Here is an 18573-nt window from a genome sequence, read left to right on the forward strand (position 1 = left end):
CCGCGCCGGGCGTGCCCCGTGGGCCCGAGGGCTTGGAGACACCCGGGGCAGGACCCGCGTCCAGGCGCCCTGCGGGCTGCTGGTGCCCAGGGGAAAGGAAAGGCGGTGCGCTGTGTCACAATGCCGGGCGGGGCGGTGCCAGCCCGGTGCCAATCCCCCGGTGCAGGCCGGTGCCCACCACCCGCGCTGCTGCCATGGCAACGGCTCCGCGCCCCAGCACCGGCGAGCGCCCCCAGCGGCCGCGGGCAGCTATGGAACGGCTGCCCTGCTGCCCAGCGGCCTCACTCATTGGCTGTCACGCTGTAGGAACCGCCCATTCACTGCCCTTCTGACCAATCAGCGTCCTCCCTTTACCTCGGCAAAGGCGGAAGAAGTGTTGATAAACAACATCGCCCCGCCCCTGCCCTCGCTGACCCTTTCGCTCCTCCCCCCGGCGCGCGGCTGCATCGCGCTTTCTCATTGGCGGGCGGCCGTCCCCGCGCTGGGAAGCAGCCAATGAGCGGCGGCGGCGGCGGCTCGGGGCGGAGCCCGGCTGGCACCGCCCCCGGCCGCGGGCAGTGGGCGGAAGCAGGAAGCGGGCGGAGGGCGGCGGCGGTGGCGCCATGGGGGCTGTGCTCGGGGTCTGCTCGCTGGCCAGCTGGGTGAGTGCGGGCTCCGCTCCCGCCCCGAGCCTGCCTCTCACACCCCAAACCTCCCCTCACATCCCGGGGAGCGCGGCCGGCCCGGAGCGGTGCTTCCGCTGGCGGCCCGCGTCAGGCCCGGGGTGGAACCACGCGGAGTCCCCGCGGGCGCGGTCCCGGGCCCGCCGGAGCCGGGGCGGCTCCAGCCCCTCGGAGCAGAGCGGTGCCCGGCTGGAGCCGGCCCTGTCCTTGCCAAAGCGGGTGGCTGGGGGATGGGGCCCGCCCTGGTGAGGCCTCGGGGCAGCCCGGGCCGATAAACTCGTTTATCTCCGGGTGTTCGCAAACGCGCTGACAAAAACACCGATTAGCGGCTTATCTGTGCGGGCCGGGAGTGGAGTGTCTCTAAATACGGCTCGGGTTTTCCTCTCGGTGTCGCCTAACGCGCAGGTGTCAGCTTCGAGGGGAATGCCCTTACTATTCCTTTCTGTGCCCTTCAGATTCCCTGTCTGTGCAGCGGTGCCTCGTGTTTGCTGTGCCGATGTTGCCCCAACAGCAAGAATTCGACAGTGACACGACTTATCTATGCCTTCCTCCTCCTCCTCAGCACTGCGCTTGCCTGCATTATGCTGGCACCAGGCATGGAAGAGCAGCTGAAAAAGGTATGGAGGGGGACAATCTTTTTCTGACTGTTTTAAATGCCATTACTTGTGCCAGTGACTATTGATTTTCTTTACTTGGAATGGATTATGTGTGAGACACAAACACCCAAGTGTCCTTGTTCCTGATTTAAGAGGCTGGGTGTACTGAATGGCTTCTGGCTGAAACAGCAAATTCTGTGAATGTTCCTTTTTTAGTATGTGCCTGGTCTCTGAAATCTGACCAGACCTGGAGACTGTCAGTTGTTATCAGAGGCCTGCTACTGTGGTATCTTAATCTTCCTGGGTGAAGAGTGTTGACATGGGGAGAGACAGATGATAATGAGGTCTGAGCACAAGGTTTTTTTTCCTCTGATCTCTCAGAAGTTTGTTGATTGAAGGCCTTGCAAATGCAGACATAAATTCACAATGAAATGTAAATTCACAATGGAATGTGAATTTATCTTTACCCAGATACCTGGATTTTGTGACGATGGGCTCCACACCCAGATCCCCCACCTGGAGGGCTTTGTCAGCTGTGATGTGTTTGTGGGGTACAGAGCTGTCTATCGTGTCAGCTTTGCCATGGCCGTGTTCTTCTTCCTCCTCTCCCTGCTCATGATAGAAGTGAAAACCAGTAACGACCCCAGAGCTTCCATACACAATGGGTATGTGTGAGCCAGCTGGCTGCCCTTCCTTCCAGCTGCTTTCCTCCTTCCAGCTTCTCTGCTGAGCACAGTGGAAATTCCTTTATGCATACACAGACAGCTTCAGCTTTCTTTTGGACCCAGTACAGAGTAGTGCTTTGGGCTCCTTAAAAGCTCCCTATTTATGTAAGATGTTCAGTGTGCTGGTTGAGGGTGCCACACTGAGGTGGAGTAACCAAAAGGGCAGTGCTCTGTGTTTCCATAGAGATGTCAGATTGCAGCTGGTTTATATTTCTGACCTTGTGCTGCCTCTGGCACTCATTGGGTCATCCTCAAGGCCAGTCTGACCCAGCCAGCAGAAACTGGTTTCTGATTTCCAATTCCCTGATTTAACGGAGTTAGTTTTGGGCTGGATGACTGAATCATCATAGAGTCATTTAATTGGAAAGGGACCTTTGGAGAGCATAGAATCATAAAATTATAGAGTGGTTTGAGTTGGAAGAGACCTTAAGACCATCCACTTCCAACCCCCTGCTGTGGGCTGGGGCACTTTCCACTGGGCCAGGTGGTTCAGAGCCCCATCCAGCCTGGCCTTGAGCACTTCCAGGAATGGGAAGTCCTCAACCTCCCTGGTCAACAGGATCATATGATCCAAAGCCCTGGCTGGAGCAGGACCAAGCTGCTTACAGATCATGTAACAGCACATGACTGCTGTGTGGGAACTCACTGTGTGTGGAGTAAGACCAATATTTATGATTTCTATCTTCTTTTAAAGGTTCTGGTTCTTCAAAATAGCTGCCATCGTGGCTATCATGGTTGGAGCATTTTATATCCCTGAAGGGCCTTTCACAAGAGGTACAGTTGATGTTCACCATGGAATTCTGACTTGTATAAGGTCAATCCTTTTCACAGATTAATTGGCAATACTGAAAGTTCTTTTGTAGAAGATGCAGCTTCTGCCCATCTTTGTTGGAGTACCTTGGTCCATCCAGTATTTTGGTGACCAGCTGAAGTTATGGCAATAAGAAATCCCTTTTCAACCTAATAGGTTTTGATTATTAATAATTTTCTACTTCATGACACAGCCACTACTGAGCTGATCTTCTGACACTAGACTGGGGGCAACTTGGGACACTGACAACTGCTAAATACTTCCCTAGAGTCTCTGAAAAATCTCTGTGGGAAACCTCTACTGTCTGGCCACATCAGAGAACCCTGAAGGGGTTGTTGACCCTCAAAGAAATGTGGCATGATGGCACTTATGTACACAAAGATGCCACATGTTAGATGTTGCCTCATTCTGAAAATGTGTTGGGCTGAACATCCCCATGCTCAGCTTGACCAGCATTGGCTGCATCCCTGAAGAGCTGGGATTCCTTCCATGCTCCAGATTGAGGCAAAGTCATTAACAGCATTTCTAATTACACTTTCATTTTTTTTCATTTTTTGTTTGCAGTATAATCAAGACTTTTTCTGTTTTTAAACAGAGGTAGCATCCAGATGATGAAAGCTAACCCTTTTTTTTGCACTCTTTTCTAGCTTGGTTTTGGATTGGTGTTTCTGGAGCCTTCTGCTTCATTCTTATCCAGTTGGTTCTACTTGTGGATTTTGCTCACTCTTGGAATGAGAGCTGGGTTGAGAAGATGGAAGAGGGGAATTCCAAATGCTGGTATGCAGGTAAGAATCTTAGCCTGTAAAGAATTTGTTTGTACTGGCCAGTACCCTGCAGAATATCATTTACTGGTTTGCAGACATACCTAGAATTAAACTGCACAGTGTCCCTGAGTCACTGCTGTAAACTCCTGAAATTAATAGCAGCAGTGTTTCCTTTTTCTTGTTCCATTAAATGTGAAATATTTTAGGCTTGTGAGTAGCACATCTGACAGTCCTAATAAACCACACTTGCCTGGTTTGCAGGGTGTGTGCAGAGCTCAGAGCCTGGTTCTCTTCAAACCTGAGCTCTGCTGTGTCCCCAGGAGCTCAGTTGTGTCTGTGACAGTGGCTGCAGTGCCACACTGAGTGTGCCTTGGTGCCTGCTCCCCAGCTGGCCACTAATTACAAACTGCTAATTGTTGTGGTTCTTAGCTCATAGCTAAGAGTGCTGCAACAGCATTATGTAGCTTCTTACAAAGAACAGACTGGAAACAAAAATGGGTGACCTCAAGCACAGGAATCTAGGGCAGGTAAATGTCCATGAGAAGTGTGCAAAAAGCACTCTCTCATTATGCCACTGTGGCCTGATACCAGTTACACTAATTAAACTGTTGCTGAGAGGCAGGTCCTGTTCCCCTGATGGCAGCCTTTCTCTGAGCTGCTTAGTGAGCCCAAGCAGAAATTTAGCCATATCTTACAAAAATGCACTCTCCTAGTCTGGTTTTGTGACCCAGGCTGCCAGGTGAGGAAGAAAGAGTGTCTTTTTGCAGTGTTAGCTGGACATTAAGCCATCTCAGATGTACTACTAAAACTGTATGTGTAATGTAAATTTTTTTCCCTCCAGCTCTGTTGTCCTGTACAAGCCTGTTCTATGCCTTGTCCCTGGTTTTTGTCATTCTCTTCTACGTTTTCTACACGAAGCCTGATGCCTGCACTGAGAACAAGTTCTTCATAAGCTTTAACATGATCCTGTGCATTACTGTGTCCATTGTTTCTATCCTTCCAAAAGTTCAGGTATTACTTTTCTCTGCTCTTTTCTTCTGACATACCAAGCAGGGAAATGGGAAGGATGTAGTAGCAGTTCAGTCAGAGATAAGAACTTTAAAACTTGGCTATCATAGCTATGCTAGTTAGCAACTTAAAAATAAAATCTTGCTCTGAAACCATTTTACTACATAGTGACACATTTCCTGAAGAGGGGCTTTTTTTAGCTAACATGGTTGTGGACTTTGTTTCCATGTGGAGGACTGCTGGCATGGTTTTAGTGGTGAAGGCCCTGGCAGAACAGAGGAATCTGTTAGGGAGTAGCAAAATAGCTGGAGATTTATTTGCTTAACACTGTGGCTTTGAAATTAGGGGTAAACTTGTTTAATATAAGAGGAAAGTTGCATGTTACTTGATTCTGAACTGGTATTGCTCAAATCACATGCTAGATTCACATCTACAAAATTGTTTTAAAAGGTTGAGATTAACTCAGTAACAGCCTGTAACTGAGTCTTGGGCACAAAAAAAAGGATTTGGTTTGCTTTTTCTTTCTCTGTTTGAGTTGCTTTTTGCATAAATTACATAACTCTAAGGAATTTCTTCCAGTCTTTCAAACATAGAACAAAGCCCAGTAGCAATGGTTTTCATGCTAGTAATAGTTTCATCTGTGGTAGTGGGGTAAAACCTTCCAACTCCAGGTAAACCTTGCCCTTTTGACCTTGGCTTGCTCTTCTGCTTTGGAACAGGAACATCAGCCTCGCTCTGGCCTCCTCCAGTCCTCTGTCATCACACTCTACACCATGTACCTCACTTGGGCAGCCATGTCCAATGAGCCTGGTAAGCAGCACTCTGTCTTGACTCACATATTTTGGTGTGAAAGCAGAGGTTGATGGTTACTACAGATCACTCTGTGGGAATTGCTGATCTGTTCAAATCAAATCCAGTGAGGCTGAAAACCTGACTTGACTGAAACCATCAAACTGCCTCTTTGCAGAACAAAACTGGAGTGTTATAGGGAGGGAAAAAAGAAACAGTGTCAGGGCATTCTGATGTTATTTATTTATTGTACTCTAGTCTAGTTCACAGGCAGGAAAAATATTGCAGGCAATTTCTGCCTCTGGAGAATCAAAGAGATCAGCAGTTAAAGGGAATGAAAAATTGCAAGTTTACCTTGTCATCTTTTCTTAGCTACATGCTGGCATCTCTCTAATCTGCCTTGAAATGCCTTTCAGAAAGAAACTGTAACCCCAGTCTGCTGAACATCATCACCCAGATCGCTGCACCCACAGCTGTTCCAGCCAATGCCACTGTCCCTCCTGCCACTCCTGCTCCACCCAAGTCCCTGCAGTGGTGGGATGCCCAGAGTGTTGTTGGACTGGTTATCTTTGTCCTTTGCCTCTTGTACTCCAGGTAGGATCTGCACTGCAATCCAGTGGTAAAGAATTGGGGTTAGCCTCCTTTGTTTGAATCTGGGTCTAGTGCAAAATGTACCTGCATTTATTCACAGCCAGCTGCCATCTCAGGCCTGAGGCCAAATGTGGCTCATAAACCTGCATTTTGCTTTGTGCATGAGGATAAGCCTTGTCAGCCCAATCCAGATAACAGAACAACATGTGTTACAAGATGATTGGAGGGATGGACCACCTCTCCTGTGAGGAAAGGCTGGGAGAACTGGGCTTGTTCAGCCTGGAGAAAGGAAGGTTTTGGGTTGGGGTGATCTAATTGTGGCTTTCCAGTGTCTGAAGGGAGCCTACAAGGACCATGGAGAGAGACTTTTACAAGGTCATGGATTGAAACTGGAAGAGTAAGTTTAGATTAAGTATTAGGAAAAAAATCTTTACTGTGAGGGTGTTAAGGCACTGGAATGGTTGTCCAGAGAAGTTGTGGGTGCTCCATCCCTGAAGTGTTCAAGGCCAGGCTGGATGGAGCTGTGAGCAGCTTGGTCTAGGTGTAATGTGTCCCTGCCCACAGCAGGTGGATTGGAACTAGATAATCTTTGGGGCTCCTTCCAAACCACACCTTTCTATGATCTGGGACTAGGAATGCTGTTTAATTAAGTTAACAAAAGCTTGGGTGAAAACAGTTGGAGAAATTTCCTTATGCTTCGAAATGGATGATTTGCTAGTCCCATACATTCATTGTGGCATATTGCTTGCTTGCTTATCAAACACTGCTGCCTGTAAAAGGAGTTGTTAACCACGTCTCTGTTTGGGTCACCCTGCAGCATCCGCTCTTCAAGCAACAGCCAGGTGAACAAGCTGACCCTGTCAGGCAGTGACACTGCCATCCTGGAGGACAGCGTGGGGACAGGCAGTGGCACGGCCGAGGAGGGCGAGGTGCGCCGTGTCACGGACAATGAGAAGGACGGTGTCCAGTACAGCTACACCTTCTTCCACTTCATGCTCTTCCTCGCCTCTCTGTACATCATGATGACACTCACCAACTGGTACAGGTAAGAGCCAGAGGGGAGGGGATGGGTTCTGTGTGGATGGGAGACTCCTCCTCCTGCCTGGCTGGTGAAGGGGCTGTCTCTGTGCCAGCTGCAGTAGAGCTGTGACTTCTCAATTAAGTGTTACTCAATTAAGGTGTGAGAAGGCAGCACAACACAGTCAGCAGCTGTGGTTCCAGGACACTACTTCAGAGCTGCAAGGGCAGAAAGTGTGGCTGCTGTTCTTCAGCTGGAGGAGTAGCAGGAAGGATACACATGGAATTGGTTTCAGGGGGCCTCCTGCAAAGTTTGTTAGAAGCCAAACCTCTAAACTGCTGTGTTAGTGGCTCTCCATCCTGGGAAAGATGTGCAGGGACAGCCCTACGTGCTGCTTATCAGAGATGAGATTTCCTACATCTGTTGGAAACACTTGGGCATGCCCTCTGCTGCTGCAGCTCAGAACCACTGCTCCCAGGACATGGTATAAATTAGCAAATACTTCCTTGAACGGCAGCACATCAGCATGGGCAAGCAGGCTTGAAAACTGGGTTCCAGGAACCACAGCCTGTGATGGAGCCACAGGAAACTGCTGGCTTAGTTGTCTCACTGTGTTCTCACAAAGGCTCTTGCATTGGAGTGCCCCAAAGGATTGCCCTCACTTCAGATTCATGAGAGAGGTACCAAGGAACAGGGGGAGGTGCTTTCTGAGTCTTCTAATGGACTTTTTTACTTTTTAGCCCTGATGCAGATTTCAAAACCATGACAAGTAAGTGGCCAGCCGTGTGGGTGAAGATTACCTCCAGCTGGGTTTGTCTGCTTCTCTATCTCTGGACCTTAGTGGCTCCTCTTGTCCTTACTAATAGAGACTTCAGTTAAGTTCCTGCACCTTCTGAGCTTACAACAGTGGGGAACTCTTTGCTGACAGCCAAAATGTTCATTTATTGCTTTAGTTACTGTTTCTTATGTTGGTATTAAAATGCAGTTGGATAGACAGTTATGTATTGCATAATGCTTGATGCAGCACCAAAATTATCAGTTATCTTTCTATTTTAACCTTTACCAGGGTTATCTTATTACTGCATTTTAAAAATTCACTACAGCTGTGCTGTCAAAGCACAAAAGAATTTATCTATTCTGTCCAAAAGCCACAACCTTCTACTGAATAGAAGTTAACATTTAGTTAGATATGAAGTAATATATTTTAAAGAGCAATTATAATCAGCATAATGCACTACTCTGCTCATGCCTCAGTTTCTGGAAGTTAAAGCCATGCTGCTTGATTTCTACATTCCACTGCTAAAGTTTATTTACAGGAAAAGTTTATTTAAATTACTAAACTTTGTGTTGTGGCAAAAAGCACCCTTATTCCTCACCAAAAGAACAACTCTGAAGTTGAAAAACTGGTTAACTCATAATTCTTTTTAAGACAAACTTGCCCTTTTTTAGAGGCAATTTCTGTGGTAACTTCTTTTTTAGAATGTTTGCCAAATGGAGTGGTAAGTGTATGAGTAGCTTAATCAACTTTATGATTATGTTGGAAAATAGAGCTTATTGATTGATTGGTTTCAGTTGTCCAATATGCTTAATAAAAGTAACATACATGGAATTATTATTATTGGCTCTAAGGCATTTGCACTGTAAACTCATTTGAATAAAGCAAACTAACTACTGAGAGTGGCCCAGCTCTGTTGAAGTATTAAGAAGCAGCAGTTCCTTCTCCAGTGGAAAATACCCCATGCAGTCTCCAGGTGGATGTGACTGGTTGTTTTATCTGTGCAGTAAATACTAAGTGACAGATTTTTTTGAAACAAACAGTATTTTGTGTGAGCCTGTGGTCTGTGAGTGTCAAATCCTGTTCCTTGAAGTTGCTCAGTTTAAGTAAACTTTTGTTCTCCGCCACATTTTGCTAATGCAGTGCTGTGGTGATTATGTGTAAATGTGGAACTTCTGTGTTGTTACTGATATTTACAATAAAATATCCCAACATGACACAAGACAAACATATTGAAAATATCAAATGAGCAGTTGTTACAATGTGTTTAATCACTCAGTCATGCATCATAAACTTACACATTTTTGACAACTTTGTATTATAAAATGCAATATAAAAATAAATTTTATCAAAATAAGATGTACACTTAACCACCCAACACCTCTAGGCCCACACAAACAGAAAGCAAAATGAATATTTGAATAAGACAATGATTAATTCAAGCCAAAGTGGTATAAATTTAACAAAATGATACTTAAGATTTAAAGAGATTTAACGATACAAGATTTAACAAAAACGATACTTCAGCCAGTTCCTGAAAATACCTCAGGGCTCATAACATCCATTTACAAGAGTATAAATTCAAGTACTTGTATGTACAGTTTGCAGCTACCTTTTGTGCCACCTAATGCCAATGCAGTTCAAGTATCCTTCGTTATTATCTATTTGATTTGGCAGGGATGGCTTATGTACTGGAAAAGGCATATATAAGCATGGAAAAGAAAGTTATTTCAAGTGGGAAGAAGGAAAAAATTGGTTGTAGTGCTGTAAAAACAAAAAAACCAAGCAACCCCCAAGCAAAATCTACCCCTCCTATAAGCTTTTCCTAGCTATTCTCTTAACTTGCAGATAAGGAGATGCTATACGTGACACAAATGTTTATTTTCCAAACATGAGAAATTCTGGGAACAAACTGATGTCTTTGCTACTAAGTGCTAAAGCTCAAAGAACATTCTCTGCTCTGTAGCCAGGCACACAAAAGCCAGAGCTGTGCTTTCTGTAGGACATGCCAAGCACTGCTTAGAGAGACTTCAGGGTTAGAGACACAGCAAAAATTCCTGCCTCAGTTCTAAAGCCAAGGAACAGCAAATTAGAAATAACAGATGCCTGATAAAGCCTGGCTTAATTCAGCATCCTGACATCCACTGCCCAGAAGCCAGCTTTAAGAAAAAGAAATTCTGGAGGCACAAGACTGGCACTTTTCAGCATTGGCAGTTGTGGTGGTTTAAGCCCAGCCAGCACCATGGCCGCTCACTCACACAGGGCCACACCAACTCCTGTGAAGAAAATTCTACCCCAGCCAAACCCAGCACAACCCTAGAACCTCATTTATCATGTTTAAATCATATTCTTTATTCTTAGTGAGCAGAGGAAAGAAGAGGGTGAGGTGGATTTATTGAAGGCATGCAAGAAAATATAAAAGCCTGAAAAAGGGTGAGTTTTGTAGAGGTTCCTCAGCCTTCTGCTGAACACCACTAGGTTTATTTCTTTTTGAAGGACACTAAACTGAATTTTGAATATCCAACTTCCCTCTCCAGTAGTTACATAAGGGGATGAAAGGAGCTGTTCCTACAATCACTATACCGCCACTTCTAACCCTGCAACATAATTAAGGAAAGATTATCAGTGAGGCCTTCATCTCTAATGGTCCATTCTGGTTTTCTCAGTGGTACATTGTGACTGAAATTAAGAGGCACTAAAACAACAGAGGCATCACTCTGTTCTAGCAGTTCAGCAGAGTGGGCAGCCACTGATCTGTCCAAGTCCTGGTGCTGTGTGCTACTGGCTTCTAGGTGGCAAAAAACAGAATTAATTTCTGCAAAACAGAGAGCATATTCTGGTCACAAAGGAGGAGCTGCCTAACAGTACTCTTTTACCTTAAGTAGATGAAAAGGGTAGTTGGTTTTTTTCCCTGCACTAAAGGTAACAGTTACCAAAGAGGAGTTAAAATTGACTTGTAAAGGTAAGAAAAACGAGATGCTTTCACTGAGGGAAATTAATCTCTTCCCACCTTTAATCTACAACTCTTCATGTGATGAGTCTGCTGCTCCTATAGATTCTGAACTGCCACACAGAAAAAAAGCTTCATGGTTTTACCCTTTTCAGAACCCAGTCTCTTTACAATGTCAGGATGACAGGTATGGCATTTGCCACCCCTTAGTTCCAGGATGAGGTCTGCTGCCAGGTCAGGAAGTCATTACAGAAGTCTCCTTTTGGCAGTGCAGTCATGCTGCAAGGGGGCTAAGAGGAAGAAAGACATTCAAAACAGAGTTTGGCACTTTGAAAAATGAGTGTCTGAGATCCTCAAGATAATTTAGTTTTATATTTACAGAAACGTAACTGGTGCCTATAATCACATTTGGCACTAAATCAAGATTTCATCCAGAGAAAGTGCTCTAGTGATAAGTTCCCAATTAGAAGGGATGGTCTTTTCCACCAAATAGTGAATTATTTCACTTTGAAGTAACAGACTGTGCTTTCCTCGTCCTCGTGAGGTTTCCTATCTCCACACCATTATAGTGCAGAAAAATGTGTGCAAAGAGTGTGCTGAGAGTTAAGTCAAGACCATTAAATAAAATTAACTTGGGGAGTGGGAACAGCTTATTCAGACACAGGTATCTTACCCTGGTTTGACATCAATGTTAGTTCTGTCTCTAGACAAAGACCTAGAAGCACAGGCATACAAGTTATGGGTAAATATCACAGAGATGATTCAAGTCTAACTTCATACAGGAACATGACAACCAAAGACAAAAGAGGTCAACAAAGTTAAAAACCAAGTTGTAACATTTCACAGAAGAGCTGACAAGCACAGTGAACAAAATGCTACAATATCAGGAAATTCAAGAATGTGCTTTTAAAAAGCCTGTCTGCATTTGGTTTCACAGACTTAAAACTCAAATTCAGCCCAAAGTAATAAGCTAAAGCAGCACCTTGCTGTCCTACATGAAGTATTGCCTTCTATACATCACATGCCAACTGCTACAAAACCTCCTCACACATCCTGGGTATGAGGTACTTACCCAATTCCTTATCTCAAGCAGAAAAGAACTGTCAATGTGGGAAAGTGGCTGACACAGCTTTCTTTTATTTGGTCCTGAACCTCATTATTTGAGGCTGTTGTCCAATCAAAAGCCTTATTCAATGATCTGAAAAACGTGCTGTTTTCTGAAAATGAAGATTGCATCTGCTGTATAAACCTTGGTATAGATGCTATGCTAGTAAATCCATCAGTCACAGTTCCTCCAACTATGAAGAGGTTTAAGAGATGATCTCCATACAGGTATTCATGAGTAAATTTTGTTCTGTATTAATTTGAAAGAAATATTCACTGAGATATTTCAGAAACACCAACTCACAATCTGAACCACATGACAGAGGACAGGCCAAATTAAGACTTCTATGGTTCTAAGCAATCTTCACTACAGAATTATATTTTGCAGGGTTCAAAAGCCATTTTCTTTCTTTCACCAGTCTGTCATTACTGGTGTTTGCAGAAGGGGAAGAGACCAGATAATCACAAAGCTCATAAATCATCCACACTTTTCACCTGTGTGGGGTGGGGACAAGAAATTGTCAAGCTTACCTACCTGCAATAATTTTTTCCCTTTATCATTAGAAAGAACAGGCCAGTTGGCACCATTCACACAGAGGTTGATGAGCCTCAAGTCTTCTACATAACTTGTGCTCTTTGCTTTTACCCTCCCCGAACTCTGCCCTGCCCCCATTGTGCCCTCTCCAGCTTCCTTTGGTTCTACAGTGTAAAGTGCCTCAGCAGTGTGTCCCTAAACTGCAGGTTTAAGAGTAAGGCAGAGTTCACAACATCACTTAGCAGAGCAGATCTTAACTGTGCTGGAAAACCTTTCCCTCCAGTGGTTTGTTAGTAACAGTAATAGAGCTGAGGTTTCATCCCTCGCAGGGAATCATCACACTGCTTTTCATCTGCATCCCCACTCACTAGCAGCTCATGGGGAGAGCTGTCACATGGCAGCACCAGCTCTGAGAAATCATACAGGAAATCCTCTTCAGAGGCCAGCAGCAGCTCATTCCAGGCAGAGATGTCTAGCTTGCCTGCAGTACCACCATACTCCTCAGGAAGGATCACTGGAGGAATGTTTTGGTGAAGGGAATTCAGATCACAGCCATGAAGAAAAAACTGAAGGAGAAAGCAAAAGAGTTTTAAAAGTGCACATCAAACACTTTGCAGCAAACTGCTGGAACAGTCAGCTAACAAGCTTATTTTGAGCTAAAGAACAACTTAGAGAAGTGATGTGTTCATGGGCAAGTGGCAGCACAGAAAAGTGGGCAGGTACATTCAGACACACCAGTGAGAGAAGTCTTGAGACAAAATCCACACCTTGTGCAGATTAAATCCCAACAAGACAGACTTGACATGTGCCTGGGCTCAGGTTTCATATTCAGTTCATTCCCAAGTTCACTCATGGGATTTAAAGTACTTATCCTTGTGGACAAAAAAAAATCATCCTTGGCAACCACAGTCCTGTGGAGAGGACACTTGTGCCACACAGGACCCTTGCATAAGGGAAAAGAGCAAGGAAGAGGCAACACAGTTTTCCTGTGACACCACCTCATGAACTAAGTGCTACTGGGCCAAATAATTAACCACAGGGATAATGTCCTGGATACAGAGCATCTGTACTAAAGTTCCATATTAATATTTGGCCAGTATTGAGTTCCTCAAAGTTTCTGTCTCACAGAGAATTTTCTCAACAGGTGTATTTTTTAAAATTTAAAGCAGAAAGTAAAATGGCACCAACATTTTTCTAACTGTCAAGTATTATAATTTTTCTTTTTTTTTTTTTTACTTAAGAATGGCCAAGCAAGGAACATACAAACATTAATATTAATGTTAAAATCACATAGATCCTTACCCTGTTTGCAATCTTTTCCTTCAGAAAAGGCTTGATGATTGCAAAAATGCCTTTGAATATACGAGGCTCATTTATTATGTTAACAGCCTTTATTCGAATGGGGAATCCATCCTGAAGGGTAAAGAAGATTTTTATAATGCAGTTTAAAAAACATTTGCCATCTTTCTCTTTTTAAAATTTCCTGAGACTGACTGCCAGCACAACCCACTGGCTCCCCAACTTTAATCTGAGGTACCAACATAAACCAATACAAGAGAAATTCAGCTTGTTACAGAGAGCAGTCCTAGGATGACATCTTGTGAGCATAAAAACAAAATCAAGGGACAAGAAAACCATCAAAAAATACACTGCTGTCAGTAAATCTTCATTTCTAATGTTGATGTTTATCTCCCTTGACAAAAACACTTAGATAACCCTTGTCCTTTGGGTATTCCCAGCCTTGATAAGGATGCAGCCACCAAGTGATGTCTGCAGCTCCTGAGGAGGGCACCACCCTCAGTGCCAGAGCAGGCTGCTTCTAACAGCATCCAACAAGATTTGGTGCCCAAGATACTCTAAAATGTGTTTTTATGTGAAGAAGGAATCAAATATCACTAGGAAGCACTGTTTCCCATACAGGCCAGTTCAAACAACACTATTGCAGCACTTCCTATTATGGGATTTTTGCTGCAGAAATTTATTTGCAGAAATATTTTTCATAGGCAAAAGCTCATGATCAGCACTTAAGGACTCAGTGAGGTTTCTTTTCTCTATAACAAGCTCTACATATACAAATCAGTCAGTGCTTGGAGTGAAAAGCAGACAAAAGGCACTGCTGGAATATTTTTCTCCATAGGAACATCAGTCAATTACCTCATCTGTACAGGAGCTGCAGCTCAGCAAGCTGGATACAACACATTTATATTCCACAATACCTTTATGTCCTTCTCCAAGTCCAGCTATTGCTGTGTGAATATCTTCCAGTAGGAACAGCAGGACACCCATGGCTTTATTTGTACAAATTAATTATGGGCTTACAGTTAAATGATGCATTTAGATCATAATGTAAAGGACTGAGTTCTTATAAAGGCCTTCCTTAACTCAGCAGCCTCATCTCCTACACTCCCCTGACTCACCCTATCCTTCCTGATCCCATGGATACAATAAAGGATGTAACCAGCTCAGGCCAGAACAAAAGTAATGATGGAATGAACCCATTCAAGAGAAGTTTTCTCATCTCACTCCTCCAGACTGTATCAACATCAAATGAAATCATCAGACCTTTAGCCACTTTGGCCATGCTACTCCTGAGTCCTTTCCTCTTCCCATTTTGTCTGTCCAGCTTCACCGTGTTTATACCCTTGCTCTAACTTGCAATCCAACACCTTCCTTCTACACATCCAGGCAGAGCTGTTTTCATTATGCCTCTTGTGCTAAAGAAGCCTCTGCCTTCAGGGCATGGATGGAAATCCTCCTCAAATCACACCCATTCAAAAGTCCTCTTAACATTTTTGCAGCAGCACTTGAGCTGGAACCTCCACTTGCCCCATGCTTGGCGCCATCTCAGCTGACAGGAACCATTTAAATATCAGGCAATTTCCTCACTGTCTCATCTCTAACTATAATTCTCTGCTCTCTTTCTTCCTTACCGCTACCCAACAGAACTGCTTCTGTCTGTTCCAACTCAAAGTCTGCATTTCTAATGCAAATTTAGTTTTAGGTATTCAAAAGTCAAAAAAAGGGGCAAGTGAGGTAAGTTGGCTGTAAGGGTGTGAGAAACTGGTTGGGCAGAGATTGTTTAACTCTGCTAGGGAAAGCCAAGATGATGACATTTGCAGTGACATAGTCAAGAACTCTACACACAGCAGCAGTCATTTACAATGCACAAGTTTATTTTCCCACCAGTTCAGGTCTTACCTGAAGAATTCCAATCACTTTTTTGGCTACAAAAGGACCAAAATGAGACGCCTTAGATAAGCTGACTCCTTTGTAGTCTGCCAGGATTACAATTCCATTCACCTGGGTCTCTTCGGACTGAATGAGTTTTTCTAAGGTTAAGTATATGGCACGAATGTTCTCAGTAATCGGATAATTACTGGGTGTCCATCTGTCTGAGGTTACAAGACAGGGATGGTAAGTCGGAGAGTGAAGATAAGCTAACAATACACATTCCAAAAAACTGATTTTCTGTTCTCCTGGACTCAAAAGTTACTCTGTATAGCCACAGTTCTAGTTCAGAGCAGCTTTTCTTAAGCAAGAGGTAAATGGCAACTCATGTTTACTTCAGGGAGCAAAGGCAATGGCTTTAAGAACCCCGTTCTCCACCCAGCACAGCTCATTAATAGCAGTTTCAGCTCAGAAAGAAGGCAGGTAAATGGAAAAGAGGAGAATGAATGGAGAGAAATTTACAGCAAGCCTGGCAGCACCAAAAGCACATGAAAGACTCTGATTATTTACACAGGAGTCAGAGCTATAGGTTTCTCTCTCTGCTTATTGTAAAAACATTATGTGCTTCTAAGGGTAGGCCCACAGCCCTATTTCAATTTGAGGGACTGCATAATAATTTTCCTTGAGAAATATTTCCTTGAAAAATTTCATCGACCCACCTCACTGCATTTTCATTTTGCCATGACCGCACTTATTGCTGACACAGGAAAAGGAACTGGAATAATGCTGGCTAAGGACCAGCATGTCCCTTCCCCAGTCAGCTTTTCGAATTTGAGAGAGCCCGCATACTCTGTGCAAGTCAGCACTGCTCAGAGCAGAGCAGGGAACAGGCTTTTGGCCCAGACACACCTCGAGGATGGGGAACAGACACACTCAGGACTGAGTACCTGGGCGGATGCAGACGACGTGACGTCCCTGCGGGTCCCGGTGAGGCAGCACAGTGACAAAGCCTGACTCCAGGACAGGCTTTATTGCAGATGGCTTCAGGTTACTGAACACCTCTGGCCAGGTCCTCCTGCAGGTGTGGTAGTTCACCAGGAGCTGAAGAGCTCGATCGTAATCAAACTTCCTGGCTCGGAGGAACCTCAGCAAAAAAGCATCGTCCAGGCAGGTCCCCAGGGAGGGATAGTCCTTGCACACCATATCCCTGAGGGCCTGCACGTCACGGAGCCTCCATTCAGGCTTCTCCTGCAGCTCCTCCCGGGCTTTGGTAACAAGATCAGGAGACAGGGTACAGACATACTTTGGCCGGTCTGGCAGGAGCTCATTGTCCGATGGAGACCCTGCTGACGGACTTGTCCTGGTGCAGTCGCTCTCTCCTGACATAATGCAGCAGGAATCTGTCAAAAAACAAGTGCTGCACGTGACAAACAAACCCACAGACTTACAACCACAGTGACTGTTTACATATTTATTATCTTCTGTATCCCTCTGTTTCCTAACTGAAGATGCTTCCTTTCCAAAACCAGCATTACAGCCAAGACACAAGGTTCATTTTAATTCTCCTACCAGGATTAGAAAGTGCAAGTTACTCTAATCTCTTTATCCTACCTAGCAGGTAGAGTGCTACCTTGGATGAAACCTAACCAATTAAAGTTAAAATACAGAATTACACACCTTCACTGCAAAGCACAGAATTTTAATTTGCTTTAACGTTTACTTCCTATGTCCAGTTGAAATCTAAAGCAGTTGAAAACTAAAGCAAAGCAAAGATCCCAGTTTCTCATGATTCTCACACTTGAATTACACTCTCTTCTGAGAAGCTCCCCCACCTAAGCCCAGACAGCCAGGTGTTTTCCTTAACTTCTCTGGCAAGCACATGCCAACACCTCTGCCCAGGGGAATGTTTTGGGCAACTCAGGAGGAGCAGCACTCAGGAATATAAGAAATGGCTGCACTGCACAGACTGGATGAGCAGGTAAGAAAATTGCAGACTCTTACGCCAGCACTACATGGATACTGAGGCTACCTTAATTTAGTTCTAACTTTTCAGTGTGATGTCAATATGTCTGACCTGGGAGCTGAAATTCTAAATCCAGTCATAACTGGACAGAGATGAGTAAAAATTAGAACATCACGAGCCTGCCATAATTCCTCTAGCTGGACCTGGGGCTAGCAGTGAAACATGGCTTTATTTTGCTGAGCTGTTGGCACTCAGTCACCCACAGCACACCACACGGAACCGCCTGCCACAGGGACACTTGTCACCATAGCCGCCCTCCTCCTGCACTGACAGAGCCCTCAGTGCCTCCCTGCCCTTCCCCAGGTGCTCGGGACGGCCCCCGGCACCGCTCCTAGGGAGCGATGTACCCGCGCGGTACGGCGTGGGCTGGGCAGCACCAACCCCGCCGGAGCGGGGCACAGGGGCCAGGGGGCTGCCAGGGCCCGCCAGGCCCCGCAGGCCGCCTGCACCGGAGATCCCGGTCCCGCAGCTCCTGGGCCCATAGCCCGACCGTACCGGAGCTCCGGGACCCGCAGCCTCCGGGCCCGCAGCCCGCCCGTACCGGAGCTCCCAGACTCCGCACCCGCCCGAACCGGAGCTCCAGCCCCGCAGCTCCCAGACTCCGAACCCGCCCGTACCGCAGCACCTGGAACCTCGGAGCTCCCGACTCAGCAGCGCCCGGCCCCACACCCGCCCGTACCGGAGCTCCCAGACTCCGCACCCGCCCGTACCGGAGCGCCCGGCCCCGCAGTCCGCCCGTACCGGAGCTCCCGGCCCCGCAGCCCGCCCGTACCGGAGCTCCCGCGGAGCAGCCGCGTCCCGGCCCCGCCGCCCCGGAACGGCCCCGGCCGCTCGGAAGTGACGCGGGGGCCGCGCCTGCGCCATGGCCCCGGGGTGGGGCCGCGGCCTCGGGAAGGGCCCGGAGCCTCCGTGGGGCTCGGCCTGGGTCTGAAATCTGGGCTGCCTCCGTCTGTGGCGGCTGCTCCGGGCACCGAGAGGGGGGCCCGGGGACGCTCCCCGAAGGGACACCTGCCCTTCAGTGCCACCTCATCCTCTATGACAACCGCGGCCACTG

The 18573-nt window shown here is 46.0% G+C and overlaps 2 protein-coding genes across 4 annotated transcripts; one reads left to right on the forward strand and one right to left on the reverse strand.

Annotated features, from left to right (window-relative positions):
- The first annotated feature begins 534 nt into the window (after nt 1-534).
- Nucleotides 535-8639, forward strand: SERINC3 (serine incorporator 3). The gene is made up of 10 exons (XM_066561893.1): nt 535-641; nt 1118-1279; nt 1730-1923; nt 2678-2757; nt 3442-3579; nt 4400-4569; nt 5286-5376; nt 5772-5949; nt 6764-6991; nt 7705-8639. Exons 1-10 carry the CDS (start codon nt 603-605, stop codon nt 7841-7843), a joined length of 1419 nt encoding a protein of 472 aa, XP_066417990.1. The 5' UTR covers nt 535-602; the 3' UTR covers nt 7844-8639.
- Nucleotides 8640-8971: 332 nt separating this feature from the next.
- TTPAL (alpha tocopherol transfer protein like) lies at nt 8972-18339 on the reverse strand. Of its 3 annotated transcripts, none has more exons than XM_066561894.1 (5): nt 18292-18339; nt 16444-16896; nt 15527-15720; nt 13631-13741; nt 8972-12894 (listed from the first exon to the last, which is right to left on the reverse strand). In XM_066561894.1, the coding sequence occupies exons 2-5, from the start codon at nt 16880-16882 to the stop codon at nt 12619-12621; spliced, it is 1020 nt and encodes a 339-aa protein (XP_066417991.1). In that variant the 5' UTR covers nt 16883-16896; nt 18292-18339; the 3' UTR covers nt 8972-12618. The 3 variants fall into 3 exon arrangements, with proteins under 3 accessions (XP_066417991.1, XP_066417992.1, XP_066417993.1); XM_066561895.1 differs by having other exon boundaries at nt 18230-18315; XM_066561896.1 differs by having other exon boundaries at nt 18261-18305.
- Between the last annotated feature and the right edge of the window lie 234 nt (nt 18340-18573).

Source organism: Molothrus aeneus, chromosome 17 (genome assembly GCF_037042795.1).
Source record: "Molothrus aeneus isolate 106 chromosome 17, BPBGC_Maene_1.0, whole genome shotgun sequence".
In the NCBI taxonomy this organism is placed as follows: Eukaryota; Metazoa; Chordata; class Aves; order Passeriformes; family Icteridae; genus Molothrus; species Molothrus aeneus.

Coding starts and splice junctions, on each gene's coding strand:
- SERINC3 (XM_066561893.1), top strand. CDS start 603: ATGGGGGCTGTGCTCGGGGTCTGCTCGCTGGCCAGCTGG. Junction 5,377..5,771: donor AGCCATGTCCAATGAGCCTG/GTAAGCAGCACT, acceptor AATGCCTTTCAG/AAAGAAACTGTAACCCCAGT. Junction 6,992..7,704: donor ACACTCACCAACTGGTACAG/GTAAGAGCCAGA, acceptor TTTACTTTTTAG/CCCTGATGCAGATTTCAAAA.
- TTPAL (XM_066561894.1), bottom strand. CDS start 16,882: ATGTCAGGAGAGAGCGACTGCACCAGGACAAGTCCGTCAGCAGGGTCT. Junction 15,721..16,443: donor CGTCGTCTGCATCCGCCCAG/GTACTCAGTCCT, acceptor TTGTAACCTCAG/ACAGATGGACACCCAGTAAT. Junction 13,742..15,526: donor AAGTGATTGGAATTCTTCAG/GTAAGACCTGAA, acceptor TTTACCCTTCAG/GATGGATTCCCCATTCGAAT.